This window comes from Procambarus clarkii, chromosome 18 (genome assembly GCF_040958095.1).
Source record: "Procambarus clarkii isolate CNS0578487 chromosome 18, FALCON_Pclarkii_2.0, whole genome shotgun sequence".
Taxonomy (NCBI): domain Eukaryota; kingdom Metazoa; phylum Arthropoda; class Malacostraca; order Decapoda; family Cambaridae; genus Procambarus; species Procambarus clarkii.
The window spans coordinates 13758095-13775752 of NC_091167.1; the positions used below are offsets into that span (position 1 = coordinate 13758095).

Here is a 17658-nt window from a genome sequence, read left to right on the forward strand (position 1 = left end):
GCAGACGCACGACCGTGCCACAACACAGGCGAGCCAAGTAACACACCAGGAGCAGTGCTAAAGGTGTGCCCGAAAGCCATGCATACTCGAGGCAGTACCTACCTTGAGGTGCTTCCGGGGCTTAGTGTCCCCGCGGCCCGGTCGTCGACCAGGCCTCCAGTAGGCACAGGATGTACCCTAACCTGAATAAAATGCGAGGTCGAAGGAGAAAGACGGCCAGAGGTGCGCGCCCTGTAGAAGACGAAGCAGTACAGAGGAAGAACAAAGTGACACCCCAGATATAAATCCAAAACACCCTCAGCATCCAGAGGGCCACGACTGGAGGGAGAAACGAGCAAGAAGCCGGAGAAAACCACGAGAAACAGCGCGAACACACGAGCATACCGCCCTTAAACAAAACGCACACCGCGGCCCCAGCACACGAGGTACGAAACGCACCACCAGTCCACCGGGAGGCGTGGCTCGTACACAACGAACAGACATCGTACAAACACCAGGAAGCCGTGCGGAACGAAGACAAAGAACGCCGAAACTGGAAGTAGAGACGACGCGAAAACAAAAGGCGAAAACGAAGCGAAAGAAAACAGATGATGGAAGGGAACCAACAAGTCCGACAAAAGACCCGATGGGAACCACATTGAAAATCAACAGACGTTCCAATAATATTGGAAGGTACGAAGAGACTCGCGAACCAACGAGAACCACGACAAGCACCCCAGACCAAGGAACATGCAGGGCCAACGATACGAAGCGGTTTAGGCACTATGTACTAGGTCAATATAGAAATCCCTCAATGTTTGTTTCACACCTTGTATGGATGTACCTTACCTGAACACTTTTTTTTTTTTTTTTTTTTTTTTTACTTTGTGAACAGCATTGCGACATAGGAGCGAAAAGGGTAAGGAAAAGGAGGTGAAACCCACCCCCAGGAATGACGGGACCGACGAACCCGAAGGAACATGGAACCGAACCCGGGGAGGGGTATACTCGAAAACAACAGGAACACAGAGGGAAGGAACAACCCCACTCTGAGGAACTGCCAGCCCCACACCAAAGGTACAAGGACCCAAGATGGGCAAACGGGGCCGAGGCCCCCCAGGTAACCCCTCCCTAACCCCGGGAACCTCTACGGCTTGACCCAGGGCCGAGCCGCACCCCCAAAGCCTCAGTTTAACAAGGAAAAGCCGGGGCAGCCGTGCAAACACTAATGAAGGGAGCCCACTGGTCAGACCCATACTGCACGACAGGAGGAACCGACTCGAATGCCTCCGCCGCCACCCCGGAATAGGAAAACCCCCGAGACCGCCCGAGTCTCAACTCAACCAGACCCCGCCCCAACCCCGAAACCCTCCTATGGTTCGGAGCAGGAAGCAAGGGAGGAAGTGAGTAGAACAGAAGGGGAGGAACAAGAAGCGGAAGGAGCCAGAGCCGAAGCGACCCCCACCCCCAAGTCCAGACCCCATCCACCAAAACGAGGCAGCCTCGAGGCATCCGGGGCCGCAAACCAAGAGCGTTGCAGCAACACATACCCAGCAAGCAATGCCGCAGCCGCCTGCCCCAGATTATCAAGACCAGTGGCCTAGGTGAAGGAGAGCGCGTACCGACAACAAACATTGGACGACTCCGGGTCACAAGAACAATGACCCAACAGGCAGCATGGCGGAGGCACAACCGGTGAGTGTCACCCTGAGACAAGGGGGCAGATCAACCGACAAACTCGCAGGATGCGAGGGGGACTCCGGGGTCACACCTAGAGGACCACGGAGCCCCCGTGGGGTTTCCCAGGGCCCTTAGCCTTTGGTACACGCTAAGGGAAGCCCAGGCAGGGTACCGCGAACCGGCGCCCAAATCTATCAACAAACTGCTAAAGCTGAACCCCCGGGACGTGTCCACTCACGGGGGCCAAGCGGGGAGTACCGCCAACAGAAGAATTCGAAAGAAATTCACCTAAAACAGGAAAGGGGAACCATAGTAAAAGCAGACCCCCACAAGGCAAAAACAAAAACAAAAGAAAAACCCCCCAAGAGGACAACGTACCCAGGCGGAACAGAGCCGGCCGCTGTTAATGGTGAAAACTAGCTGTGCAGTACCCCGTGCCCCTACCAGTGACGAAAACTACCACCTACCCAGAGACAAACCAGGGGAACAAAACCCCAGCCGACTCCAAGGGCGGCCCAGTACCGAGCAGTAAAGGACACAGCGGAGGTAGAACCCAAGGTGACTTGTGGAAGGTGGCCCCAAGCCCCAAGGGCAGTACTTACAGGGTACCTAGGGAAGATAGCCCTAGGCACATGCAGCCTGAGTACCGTGGAATCTTACTCCTGGCTCACACCCCACCGGTAGAGACAGTCCACACCACAAGGCACAGAACTGAACCAAAAACTGGAGCCAGAGGCACTTGACCAGCCAGTAATACCATCAGCCAAGAACTGCCAGTTGGATCGCCGGCGTGGAAGGTCTGGGGCTTCCCCTTCCCCCTCTCGGGAAGGGGGGGGGGGGGTTGCGCAGACGGTGGCGCAACGACGTGATGACATAATGCTAGTTTGATAATTTTGTTTGGGGAGTTCTGTCCACTCGATCGGCTTTCGGTAGCAATATTTTCACCAGAATAGGGGTTTGTTTTGGGGCGCCTACTTTTCTGGGTGCCTGTCCAGGTCGATGGCAGACAGAATGCTCCCAATCACAAGGGGGTTTCTATAGGCCATTGCTCCTCGTGCCTCTCTGAGGGGGCCAGGTTCTGGCTCGTGGTCCCCGGTAGGCTAGAACTCCTAGCACTTTGACTGATGCCAGAAAGTTATACATATCCATTCAGCCTGGATAGCTCCGGGGAGCCGACGGGGCTCCCCCTAGAAAATCAAATTATGATTCTCCATCTTCTTTGTGCAGTGATCATGACAGCTAGCAAATTGATATCCAAACTGATTGGAAAAATTTTAAGCTTCATTGGGTTGAACATTTTTGGGTGGGATTCAGAATTATTATTAAACAATCAGTGCTATTTTTGGTTCCTGTTCTATATTTATCTTTACATCTTTGTAGTATCGTGTCAACAGGTCAAACATTGTCGTTTACTTATTTGTGTATTTACTTGCAATAAATACACAAATAAATAAAAAGCAATATTAATATTAATTTATTAGAGGTCTCACTTGAAATTATTGTATTCAGTTAGTTAAATAATTTCAATTGAATTCGATTACGGATACGTCATGAATCAGGATTCCATTGGTTTACTGCCATGTGTTATTGCTAGCCATGAGCGTGGCTCTTCTGAATGTCACTTGACAACCTACACTCCCAACAAAGGCTTGAAGTTTCTAAAACAGTATAGTGCAGAAGATCAAAAACTGATAGCAAAGTGAAGTGAACTGAACTGGGATGGAGAATCTCAAGTATGCCTCCATCATGAAGCTTTGCTGTTGACGAAATATGAATTTTTGCAAAAATTTGCTGCAATCCCTTCAAGAAGAAATGCCATGTAAAGCGAAAAGATTTGCGACCAATCACAGTAGCTACTGCAGAGGATAATCCTAGGATAAGACTCCACATGAGGCTTGGGAACCTGTCAGACACCCAACTAACAGGCTTGGGAACCTGTCAGACACCCAACTAACAGGCTTGGGAACCTGTCAGACACCCAACTAACAGACTTGGGAACCTGTCAGACACCCAACTAACAGGCTTGGGAACCTGTCAGACACCCAACTAACAGGCTTGGGAACCTGTCAGACACCCAACTAACAGGCTTGGGAACCTGTCAGACACCCAACTAACAGGCTTGGGAACCTGCGAGTGTGTGGCCCGCCCGTGGCAAGCCTTGCCTGGCTATCGAGCGTGGCCCCTAGGCGATGGGGTTGCCAATGTTTTAGATTGGTAGTAGCTCTGCCACCACGGACCAAAGCAAAGATTACACTAATAATGAATAAATTTGCCTTCTGCAAATTGCCATGCTCTGGATTTGACAGCCTGCAATAGCCTACAATATATGTACGCCTCGCACATAAAAGTGTCATTTTCAGTCCTGTGGCTGAACTAGGAATTCAGATCCCAATCTAAATAAAAGTTACTCTTGTACAGAAAAATCTGCTCTATTGAATGGTGTCACTCAAAACCAAATTGGGAATGATGCATATTGAGATATATTGGCAGTGATATTAGCATGGATTGGTAACTAAATGGCTACCCAAACTACATTTTTGATTACACTGCTGTATTCTGCACCAAAAGATGCCCTGGTATGCCAAATTACACACCTCTCTGGGCACTAATTGTGATTTAACAAAGAGTCAAAGTTGGTAATTTTTGTGGTATTTACGCATTAACGGGACAAGAGCCCATTCAATATGGACCTGTTATTCAAGAACCAAAGCAGATTGAGCTCTAATATTTTGCACATTTTCATTTGGGGTCTAGGGCTACTTTATTACAAAATTCCATTAGATTTAGAAAGGGTCGAGTGGGAGGACATTGGTTAATTCACATGGAATGACCAATAAGTGATCTACCAGATGGAATACAGAATTATATGAACATGTTTGCTGATGATGCAAAGATACTTGGGAAGATAAGAAACTTAGATGATTGGCATGCCTTTCAAGAAGACCTGGATAAAATAAGTGTATGGAACACCACTTGGCAAATGTAGTGCTCCATACACATCCATTTAATGGGAATAAATGCCATGCCATGGAATGTAAAATAGGAGAAAGTAGATCACACAAAACCTACAAAATTATGTGAAAAGGCTTTAAACAAAATTCTGATAAAGATCTAGGGATGGTTCCGGATAGAAAATTGTCACCTGAGGACCATATAAGGAACATTGTGCAAGGAGCCTATGATTTGTTCTCCAATTTCAGATACCTGCTTGATGGGGTTCTGGGAGTTCTTCTACTCCCCCAAGCCCAGTGCGAGTCAAGTCAGGCTTGACTTGTGAAAGCTTGGTCCACCAGGCTGTTGCTTGGAGCGGCCCGCAGGCCCACACACCCAACACAGCCCAGTTGGTCTGGCCTTCCTTTTAGAAAAAAACTCAAGTTTTATCTTGAAAATGTCTCCGGTTGTTCCGGCAATATTTCTTATACTCGCTGGGAGGATGTTAAACAACCGTGGACCTGTGATGTTTATACAGTGTTCTCTGATTGTGCCTATGGCACCCCTGCCCTTCTATGGTTTTATTATGCATTTTCTTCCAAATCATTCACTCCAGTATGTTGTTATTTTACTGTGTAGATTTGGTACCTGGCCCTCCAGTATCTTCCACGTGTATATTCACAATTCCTTTTAAATATAGGGAGGGTGAAATACTGAAGAAATTGTCAACAACCTTTATGAGACCAAAGTTGGAATTTGCAGTGAATGTATGGTGCCCATATCTTGAGAAACACACCAGCAAACTGCAAAAGGTGCAAAAACATGCAACAAAATGGCTTCTAGAACTGAAAGACAAGAGCTACAAGGAAAGGTTAGAGGCATTTTAAATATGCCAAAGCTAGAAGATAGAAGAAAAGTAGACAACATGATGACTAAATACAAAATAGTAACAGGAATTGATGAAACTGATAAGGAAGAATTCTTGAAACATGGAACTTCAAGAACAGGTGGTCTTAGATTTAAGCTAAACAAAACTGCCAAAGAAATATAAGACTTTCACAAAAAGAGTGGTAGATGGTTGGAACAAGTTGAGAGAGAAGGCGGTGGAGGCCAAAAACATGAGTAGTTTCAATGCACTATATAACAGTGCTGGGAAAATGGAACACCACGAGCGTAGCTCTCATCCTGTAACTACACTTGGGTAATTACACTTAAATCATTATTGAAACATGAGAACCTTACTTTAAATAGTACACAAATGTGATAATACACAGTAACACAATGATGTTTGACTTACTGTGAGCCCTCGAGCCAGAAGATCAGCGACCAGGTCATCATAACCCTTAGCTGCTGCCCAGTGAAGAAGTGTGGAACCAGCATGAAACTTAATTATAGGTTCGACCCTTTCCAAGCCTCGTTCAGTACCTGGAAGAACCACATCTTAATGTTAGAAATACAAAACTAACAATTCAGTTAATCCCACCCTTCCAAATGTAAATCTTAATGCCAAGACATACGTGATTCTTTCTGAATAATATACTTCAGATGAATACAAAGGAAACCTCCAAAAAACCATACAACCACAGCATTTTTACTTTGATATTACAGTTTACATTCTTTTTAAGGAGAAAATATAGCTTTGTCCTGCTCATTATTTACAGATATACATTAAATATGACAATAATATTTCAGTGGGGTACTATGATAATTTTTATATTACAAATTGTCAATACAAATTGTCTTTCTAGGGTAATTGACAGAACATGCAATTATCAATATATTGATAACAATAAACCCAGCATTAAATATAATGAAATGCTTCTGGATGGGGGTCAGATGGTTCCTTCAAGCCATCTCACTGAGATTGCTCCATGCAAATGGGTCACAATGAGATGTTGGAGTTCTCTATGGCCTACCAGGCACCTACCTGGCCTACCAGGCACCTACCTGGCCTACCAGGCACCTACCTGGCCTACCAGGCACCTACCTGGCCTACCAGGCACCTACCTGGCCTACCAGGCACCTTCCTGGCCTACCAGGCACCTACCTGGCCTACCAGGCACCTACCTGGCCTCTCACAGAGGCATAGAGTAAGTGACAATTCCCCACCACTCTGGGAAAGCATCCAGAAATTTAGTTAAGCTTTACAGACAACTGGAGGGATAACAAAGACCTAAGCCATGATATAGCCAAAAGAAGAGAGATTCAAAATTAGTGTGAAAGAGACATCCAGAATTAGTTATCTTCCTTGCTCAGTTCTGGAAGATGAACAGTCCACTGATGAACTGACTAACCAGGCAGGGAGGGGAGGGAGGGAGGGAGGGAGGGAGTCACGAAGCCAACGGGACTCATCCAGAAAGGGGGCATTTCATTACTGAGTTTCTGGAGAAACCCCCAGTGGATCCCTGAAGATATCCACAGGGAACAAAATTGGGATTTACCAGGGATGAGAAGTGACATGTATTAGGACAAAGAGAAGACTTTCTGCTGGGAGACATAGCCCAAGGTAACACATGACAAACTAGGACCAGGGACATTACCCAAATATGGGGCTGGCAGAACAGGCCAATGCGCCTCTCTTTCCCCCACTGTCACTTTCGGTTTGTTTTGTAAGCTTTCTCGTGCATTCATTCACCTCTGCCCTGCTCATTCACCGCCTGAGCTGTCTTGGTCATTGGACTAGGTTCTTTCTTTTCATTCTTCTCCTCAGTTTGTGATAGCCCTTTCAGGTTCATGATTGGTTTTGGAAGGAATTGTTTTTGTTGGGCTTGGCCTCTGGAGGTCAGGTTGGGGAGCTTCTTTCTCTTCTCTTGCACCGGGAGTTTTGTTCTGGTGGTCCTGGTGGTTGTTTTGTTCATTTACAGCTGTATCCTCCTTTTCTGGCAAAGAATGAGACGGCGGGCTTCCAAAGGAGTCCGTTGGTTATGGAGGCTTGATTGGTCAGGCCGGAGGTGCACCACATTCTGTGTCTGGTAGCTGTTTTATGCCGCTACTTGCGGGTCACAGGTTCTGTGTCGGTGAATATTCTCTGGGTTGATCCAATTTCCCTAATTCCCTGTTCCAGGGCTCGTGTTTCTCAGGTTGTCAGCAGTCATTAAGTCTAGCAAGCTTGCGCTCTACCCTCGCGCCCGTGATGTTAGGAAGTATGGCACTCTTTCGGCTGTCTTTGGCAATATGACTTGGGATGATATTTGGACACGTGGGTTTTGGAGGTTGAACAGGGTTTTGGCTGCCAGATATCTCGTGTACTTCCCAGTTCCTCTGCAGCCTTGTGTGACTTTGGGGTTGCCTGTCATGGCCATCTGTCTCCTCCCGCTTTGAGACCTGCAGTGCTGCAGCCTTCCTGGTAAGTCCCTGTTTGCCTTTTCTGTGGGGTGGTTAGCTTAGGGAGCTAATGGGGTTCCTCATAGAAAACAAGCGTTAAATGTTATGAAACCAATTACTGGGCGAGTCCCGGAGGCTCCATGACACCCTTCCTTTGTTCGGTCGGCAGTTTTCATTATTCCAGAATTGAATTGGTGGGTTACCGGCTCACCTGGGTCAGGAAGGGGGAGGGGGGGGGGGGCTAGTTGGATGTAATGCTAGTTTCTTTTTTTTTGGTGGGGGAGGGGGGGGGGCTCTTTTGAGGACATAGCTTGCAATTTTCAAAATGACAATGGTCTGTTTTGATTCACCTACCTTTCCAGATGCCTTTCCTGGTCAATATCAGGTATGACATACTGTACTTTAAATGTAAAGTATTCATAGGACATTGCTCTCTGTGCCTCTCCGAGGGGGGCCAGGTTCTGGCTCAGGTCCCCGGTTGGCAACAAGACCTGTGACTGATGTCCCCAAATGGGATAGCACTATATCAGTGGGATAGCTTCAGGGAACATTTGGGGCCCCTCCCCCCCCCTACAAAAATATAACATACTACTTTAGAACATAAAAATATTGAATACAAAGGCTACCTTTAAAAAAAAAAAAAAAAATTTATGAAGCATTCAGTAAGCCATTCTAAAATCAAAGTACTCATGCAAAACAAAAATAAAGCATTTCTGATACTGTTCATCTCTGCTTCCAAGGATAAACACTGATCAATCTATACTAGCCATCAGCAGCTCTCATCAATTACCACACACACACACACATCAATCTACGTCGTTCAAACACAAAGGCAGAGCACACTACTTACGGCACAGTCCTGCAGGTCAGAAAAAACATACTTCATTAATGGCACAGACAATATATGAACACCATAAAACTAACAATACTCAACTCTCATACAAATAAATATTTAATATTGTACATTTGAATGATTCAAATTACTTTTATTTTCCACATGTTCAAAATAACTACAAACAACAAACTATAGATTAATAACACAAACAAATATTTAAATCAAATCGATATCTTTCCTTAATTTTCCTCGTCAACATCAGTACACTTGTTACTATCCTAGAAAACTGAAGTGCCATTAACTTGAGCATAAAAACTAGGAGTATTCTAATTCCAATCTTTGGATGCAAGTTTAAGCTAATACTAGTACAATACTGTAATCTAGAGTTGAACTGCAACAGCACAAAACAATCAAGTACAATTATTATATGACACTTTGTAACTCTTCTACTATTTAATTTGCTTACTTTATGTTGTATTGTTAATTAAGAATCCCACTGGGTTATATTCTCACACAAAATTATAGTCTTCATTAATGACTAAAAATTCACATTAGACCACAAAATCCTTGTTATAGCACTACCTGAGATTAGAGTCAAATGGATGTGATAAGGAGTGAAGGAAATAATGACGATGCATTGACTATCGTACCATGTTAGTAATGACATGGACTCAATAACTGCCGAGATCAGAGTTAATTTCTAATTTAGTTTAACTGAAGCTAGTCACTGAAGAAAAATCGTATCTGCCCCGCTTATAGTAAGACTTGACTGGTTTACCGATATCAAGCTAAATGAGGGAGATATGCTCCTTCAAATGAGGGTCTGGGGCTCCCCCCCTTTCCCCCTCCCGGGGAGAGGGGGTTTGCGCAGACAGCGGCGCGGCAATATGATGACGTCATGTTCGTTTGCTAATTTTTGTTTGGGGAGTTCTGTCCACTCGTTCAGCTTTCAGCAGCAATAGTTTCACCAGAATAGGGGTTTGTTTCAGGGCGCCTACCTTTCTGGGCGCCAGACACGGTCGATGGCAGACATAGAATGCTCCCAACCACAGGTGTTTTCTATAGGTCATTGCTCCTTGTGCCTCTGAGGGGTACAGGTTCTGGCTCGTGGTCCCTGGTAGGCAAGAACTTTAAGCACACTGACTGATGCCAGAAAGTTATACATATCCATTCAGCCTGGATAGCTCCAGGAAGCCGACAGCGCTACCCCCCAGAAAACACCGACTTACTTTGGCCATGGTGGAGTGAGGAAATTTCACGATGACGCAACAATTCATGAGCATTCTTGGAGCAGTTGCCCCATAGTGGATGGCCAGGCATAGGGCAGGAGTTGCCACAAATATATTTTTATATATTTATTTCAACGTCCCTGATTTGTTTTTCACTGGTCTTTTAGGAGTAATATTATTCAATAATAAATTATATTATTCAATATTATTTGATAAATTGATATCAAATTTGTATATTAATTTATTTATATGTAGCCAAGCTTGTAAAACGTAAGGTAGTCTTGAAAAAATTACAGGAAAAGATCAATTTTTAAGGTCCCACACAGGAAGATATTCAGCCAGCCTCAAAGAGTATCCGTCTGTCTGGAAGAGATTCAGCCAGCTTCAAAGAGTGTCTGTCAGCCAAGAAGAGATTCAGTTATTCTTGAAAATATCTATGGAAAACACCACCATGGAAACCCCTAACACTGTTCATCTATGCTACTTTTATCAGATGCATCATCACTGAATGCAGAAAACGAATCATCTGTGTATCATCTAAGTAAATTGGAGATAGCATAGGTGGGCCAGGGTGGCACTCAGAGCTACAACTGGATACACTTGCTGTATCATCCTCATAGGTGCTCTATCAATTGCATCCGACCTTTGTATTAGGTCCTTATTGCGCCTAGCTTCACCAATATTATGACCCTTATGTCATAAGGGCATCCAGTGTAGAAGATTTCTGGCAGCTGCTGTTTTGCAAGCTAGGAGGATAAGGTTAGGTGCTCGCAGCATTGTAATCTGTTGGATACCCTGGAGTTAGCCCCCTATGGTATTTAACACTATACATAGTGGTCCGGTAACGACGCAGCATTGCGTTGGCGGCGGCGGCTTCGGGAGGGGCATGCCGTGGTTTTGGACATTACATGCATATACCCCTGTAGGGAATTTCATTACGAATACATTGATATCAAAATGAAACACCTAGGATCAGAATTGAGGTAACAAAGTTGAAAAAAAAAATATACCCATTTTATTAGTGCCCACCGGGGTAACACTCCATTACATTCTCTGCTTGCTATGGGTGGTATGCTGGGCTTTTGGACTTTATATTTGCATACACTTCTGTAGGGAATTCTATTGCAAAAACAATGATACCAAAATGAAAGACCTAGGATGAGAATTGAAGTGACCAAAGTGAAAAAAGTGTACACATTTTATCGCTCTTGCTCGCTCCTGGGTAACACGCTCTCACTTTCTCTGTTGCGGATGGTACTCCGGGCTTTTGGACTTTATATGCCTTTAGTCCTGTAGAGAATTCTATTGCGAACACAATGATACCAAAGTGAAAAACCTTGGACTAGAATTGAGGTGACAAAGTTGAAAAGAGTATACGCGCTCCCGTGAAACGCTGAAACCCACCTGGGGTAGTGCGGGGCTCGCGTGCCCAGTGCACAAAAGTGTTAAGAGGCAGATGATAAGAGTCACCAATGGAGCCATTAGTGACCTCCACCTGGACTAAGTCCTTACCTCCTCTTCATTTCCCTGCAGTTGTGATTCACCCTGCTTCTGGTCTTGCCCCTTCCCTGATTCAGGCCTCAAAGCATCCAAGAGTTTTTGAGTCGGCAAAAGGTTTAGCTTGTCTTTCTCTGGGGGGTAGCCCCATCCTCACCGACAGTATAGGTATAGGCACTTGAGCCTTCTAATCTTATCAGGGGTTTCATAAGGGCAATCACCTTCCTAACAGCCCTCACCTTTCCAAGCCTACTCCTTAGAACACCTTTCAGTCCTCCAAGGCTTCTGGGGCTGAGGATTGTCTATGTGTGATCTTCAACCTTTCTTGGACCTTGCTTACCTCTCCAGAGGGTCTTTTACTTCGCATCCTTCCCTATGCCTTTGCAAAGTGTGTATAAAAAAATCTGCATTTTGTTTTTCTTCTAATACTTCCACGATTTTATTAGAATCGTTGAGTGATTGAAAAGGATAGGATCTAACCACTCTAAATCCACGTTGACCTGGATTGTGAAGTTCACTGTTGTCTATAAAACTGTAGACTTGATTTGTAATCACACTTTCAAAAAGTTTTATTACTGTATGTGCAATGTTAGTGCAACTGGCATGTAACTTTTTGCCAAAGCTTTGCTACCTCCCTTGTGTAGTGGAGCTGTAAGTGCTGATTAAAGAATTTTTGGAATCACTTAAATGATTCACTCTTGGTTTGAATCTGGCTCCCAGTGTGTGTTTACTGGGCTTGCATGTGTGAGTGTCACTTGGCTGCACTTTCCAGGGGGTTCATGTAATGGTCCACCTCCATGATTGGCAGGTTTGGACTCGCCCGTCTGTTTGCACGTCAGCTAGCCAAGGTTTGGGTTCTTTCCCAGCTTGCCAGGTTCAGGTTTCCGGCAAACTGGCAGAAACCCCAGTTGGTTCCGATCCAGGTTTGGGCTTGACTGGGCCTTGTTTGGGACTCTTGGTCAGCTTATATAATTATTTATATACAGCTGTACAGTATATAATCCACTGCGTCGACGGACAGGAAACCAGAGTGTATTCATACACGTTAGGCTTATATCGAGGTCCCCCCCCTACAAGGTCGAATTACCGACTCCGCCCAAGATGCAACCCCACAACAAACCGACTAACTCCTGAGTACCGACCTACCTTTCGCTTTGATGTCCAAAGGGTTTGGAAAGGATGGGGGAGGTAGAGGGATGGGGAGGTGAAATTCTGGAAAAGGATGTGGGTGTAGAGAGAGGAGGTGGTTTGAAAGTTCGGTGGCCTGTTCCCCATGGGTTGGCATGTGTGTGTGTGTCGTTAGTTTGGGTGTGTTGCATGTTGGATTGTCAGTACATTGGATGGGTGGCTAGTGATTGTGTCCTAGCTGGTGTCTGGAAGCCCTTTAGCTACACGAGATTATTCTTAGCAACACCAACACCAGGGTAGTTACTCTTTTGGTAGAACAAAAAAATTTTTGTTTATTTTTATATATTATATATTATATATATATATATGTCGTACCTAATAGCCAGAACTCACTTCTCAGCCTACTATTCAAGGCCCGATTTGCCTAATAAGCCAAGTTTTCCTGAATTAATATATTTACTATAATTTTTTTCTTATGAAATGATAAAGCTACCCTTTTCACTATGTATGAGGTCAATGTTTTTTTATTGGAGTTAAAATTAACGTAGATATATGACCGAACCTAACCAACCCTACCTAACCTAACCTAACCTATATATATAGGTAAGGTTAGGTTAGGTAGCCAAAAAAAGCTAGGTTAGGTTAGGTTAGGTAGGTTAGGTAGACGAAAAAACATTAATTCATGAAAACTTGGCTTATTAGGCAAATCGGGCCTTGCATAGTAGGCTGAGAAGTGAGTTCTGGCTACTAGGTACGACATATATATATATATATATATATATATATATATATATATATATATATATATATTATATATATATATATATATATATGAACAATATATATATATATATATATATTATTATATATATATAGTTATATATATATATATATATATTATATGCGAACAAGCCTGAATGGTCCCCAGGACAATATGCAACTGAAAATATATATTATATATATATATATATATATATATATATATATATATATATATATATATATATTATATATATATTTATTTTTATATAATTCTTTATTAGGTATAAATCGACTTCAGGATGGGCCACTCATCTGGGTCATCTGGTAGACCACTTAGTATTTGAGGTCTTGGGAAGGCCTGATCATGGATGTGCCTGATCACTTTTTGTTGGAGAGTAATTCTTCTGGTCCTGTGTGGCGGTTCATGGATCTCGTAGTCACTGGTGGCGTTTACTGCTCTGTGGGGTTCTTCGGGGTCTGGGACATACATGTGCTTCATGTGGTACAGCTGCCTTCTGGCCATGTAGCTGAGTTTGGTTTTCATTGGCATCATGTTGAGGGTCTCATGGATTTAGTCTGTTCTTACCCTGTCCGTCAGCGACAGGCCCGCAGCAAAGAGAACTGCTTTATTTTGGACCCGTTGGATCTTCAGCATGTTGGTTTTATTGGTAAGGCTCAGGGGGACGTAAGGGTACTCTAGGCTAGGCCTTATTATCATTCTGTACAGGTGGAGCTTGATGTGGGATGGGGCTTGCCTGAAGCGGAAGAGCCTCGACAGGGAACCCCTAGCCATCACTGTCTTCTGGGAGACGTACTGGGTGGAGTCGAGTAGCCTGTTGAAGTTGTAACCAAGCACTGTATTTGAGTTTGAGATGGCTATGGGTTCACCCCTGATCCATTTCACCCCACATCTTCGATTGAGAAGGCCATACATCTGACAGTGCTTATTTGGATCTTGTTTGGGTTAGTGGTGATCCTCCATTTTATTTCCCAGTCAGCAGTCCTGGCAAGTTCTACGTTCGCCTTACGGGTTACCATCGCGTGTTTGGCTGCTTGGGTTAGATGTGATTACTTCTGTTACATCGTCAGCAAATTGGACGATGATGGTGTCCCTGTACTCTAGTTGGGACAGGTCATTTATGATACCGATCTACTGCTAGGTGAACAGAAGCATTAGGTGAAAGGAAATGTGCCTAACCATTTCTGTCCTGCCCGGGATTCGAACCCGGATTTCTCGATTGAGCGTCGAGAACGAATGCGACTGTACTACTGGGACCCTATGTCTTTCACTGTATCAGATGGCTTTATGCCATCTGCTGGTTCGTCACTGGCTGCAGTTGGATCAACCCTGGGTGACTCGCAGGTTAGTCAAGCAGTTGTGCAAAAGCCTCAAATTTACCTGCATTGTTTTTGCTGTGCAGAGTTTGGCTCGGAGCATTATTCCAGTTTCTTCGGATCCGTATATCACGCTGCTTTCAGGACCGACAGCTTAGGACCCCACCCACCCTTTGCAGCTCCTCTCTTGCCCGCTTCCTCTGTTTTTTTTTTTGTTTTTTTTTTTTGAGATCAACAGATCAGTTCCGTTGCATGTAACAAGGTTCTTGTGGCCCAAATATTGGTTAATGTTCCTGGTCCCATTTGGTCCTTTGTTGCCTTGGGCTGTATCTTCTGGGCTAGATTCTCTTCTCCATCTTAGTGCATGCCACCTTTCCTTCTCCCTGGCAAGTTCCATTTTTTTCTCTGTTGTTGGTTAGTTTTAGGGAAAACCTGGAGGCAGCCCCTTCAGAAATGCAGCATTGAATGTAATGAAACTCTTCTTTCTGGATGAATCCTGGTGACTCCCCAACTCCCTCCCTCTCTAACAGGTTAGTCAGTTTTTTCAGGTGGCTTTCTATAAGCACCAGAACTGATTAACCATTTACCACTGTGATTATATTAATAATTACCACTGTGCTGCACTGCACTTATTGTGACATTCTGGCTGTGTGCAGAAAAAGTGTTCCAAAAGCAGTATTTGTTCTTTTGGTATTGTTAATTAGTACCCAGAGAGCACATAAATCCAAGTACAGTACAAAATCGCTATCTCTTGTAGTTTAGCCATAGTTGCCTGGTAGTGTAATAATCTCGTAACTAGTGATCAGAGCTCAGCCTAGCACTACATATTCCGCATGAAGCTGTAAAATGAGTACACTGAATATATTAAATTTTCTTTGTACAGTGCACCCTCAATTCAGCGAACTCTTTTCGACCAACCCCAATTCAATGCAGTGAGGGATTCGTTACAACCAGAGATTGCACCAGATAGCCCATATTTGTGAATGAAAACTAGGAAACCTCAAAATGAAACTTAGAATTTGGTTTTAAATGTGCTCAATGGTTTTCCCAAGGCCCCTAACTCTTTCTTCTAATGTTGCCCCTATCTACAAAAATCATCAAAAATATGATTGGAGCCATATTAAAGAGTTCCCATTCATACCCTAATGTTTCCCATGCCCTATGGGCTCATTTCAGTGAGCGAAATTTTAATCTCGACCTGTCATATGAAGGGCAGTTACCAAGAGAACCTATCTGTAAAGAGATTTTAAGCACATCTCGAATATTTCCCATATCCTTGCCTTGTTATGGTAATCTCCTGCTTTGGCAGTAGATCCTGCCTATTCCTTTACCACCTATTCACCAACATATCTGCATGCTCCAGTTTAAGAAATCAACATCAATGACAACAGCAATATGGGCTCAGAAGCCCGTGTCTAGACAAGACACCACCCTCCCCCCACACGGGGGGCTCACGTCTTCCCACACGTGAGAAGACGGGACACCACGAGCGTAGCTCTCACCCTGTAACTACACTTAGGTAATTACACTTTAGTACCCGAGACATCTGGACACCTGCTGTCTGGGGCAAACTCCTCTCGCCGGTCAACCAGCCTAACCGCTTGTTTAAGACTGCCGGCGATAGTTACCTGCACATCAGCGCCATCTACACTAGGCTGGGCCGCATATATAAGCAGCTCACCGATGGCCAGTCCTCTTTCACGAGAGACATCTCCCGTCACACAGGGTGCAGTCGCACCTCCACAGATCTCCAGTATCATCTATTGATACTGGTAATGGCTCAAAAGGGCATCCACATACGGGCTATTCATGTCCGTGCCACCATTTGGATGGCTTAATCTTCGTCAATCAATCAGCCAGTCCTCAGAATAATCTTCGTGCTCTCAAGCAGTAACATATACTGTATCCTTCCCAGGAGACAGTAGATGCATACAGCTACTGTATATTATATTTTTTACACCTCTCTTTTGCCATTAACATAACTATCACATGTTTATCTTTCCTTTGTATTTTATATTGTGATAACGCCAAGTGGATATGGGATTTGTTTTATTTGTTATTAAAGTAATTTTGTTATATTAAATGTTTAAAGGTTTCATTCTTTTGAATTTTCACCCGTAGCTCTCACACAGTAAAGAGGTCAGAAGCAGTCTTGTTTACTTTTTTCACTCATTTTTTTTATTTATGTGATTGACATATCACCTGCCGGAATAACCTATTTCCAGCTTTTACGTCACAGCCTCAAAACCTCCTTTTCCGCGATAAATTGACCCATACACTGACACCAGGGTTTATGAAGACCCCCCTTCATGAACTTTTTGGATTAGGAGCCCAATTTCTTCGTAAACTTCGAATCGGGTTACGAACTTTGCCTCGGGTAATGTAGTTTATTGATACGTGTATGGCCGACCTAGCGCGTGGTGGTACGGCGACTGTGCCTCAGTTTGTCACTAGGCAGGAGGCACTGGTAAACGCACTTGAATTCTTTATAAAGAATTTCAGTGTTTTCAGATTTTTGGGTACTTGAACATAAAATTAATTATTATATATCTCACCATGGGTCCCAAGGAAGTCAGTCGTAAGGTTCAACCTAAGAAAATAGTTGTGAGTAGAGGCAATAGAGGATGTCCCTTCCTCATTAAGAAAATGTGTAAAGTATGGGAGGAACTGCAAAGTTTCATGGAAAAAACTCACCCAGATAAAGCTGTTTCAGGCAGTTGTATTGACCTTTTAAAAGACAATGTGATGTCTCATTACAGACAAGTGTTAAAATGTAGGTAAATCAAATCTCTTTAGACAGATTCTTAGTACGACAAGCAAGCAGTGAGCCACAACCAGGTCCTAGTGGTACTCCTGCAAAACATAGAAGAGAGAGAGTACCCCAGAGAAGTCATCACTGCCTGATGTTATAATGGAAGGGGACTCCCAAACACTAACACCTCTCCTCCCCCTCCCCCT

At 44.1% G+C, this 17658-nt stretch overlaps 1 protein-coding gene across 4 annotated transcripts in view; it reads right to left on the reverse strand.

Annotated features, from left to right (window-relative positions):
• Positions 1–17658, reverse strand: part of LOC123754693 (uncharacterized) — a 236908-nt gene that overhangs the window by 115096 nt on the left and 104154 nt on the right. For all 4 annotated transcript variants that reach the window (XM_069326276.1, XM_069326275.1, XM_069326274.1 and 1 more), the window contains exon 8: positions 5888–6015. In XM_069326276.1, coding sequence (XP_069182377.1) covers positions 5888–6015 — 128 coding nt within the window. The remainder of the gene's footprint in view (positions 1–5887; positions 6016–17658) is intronic.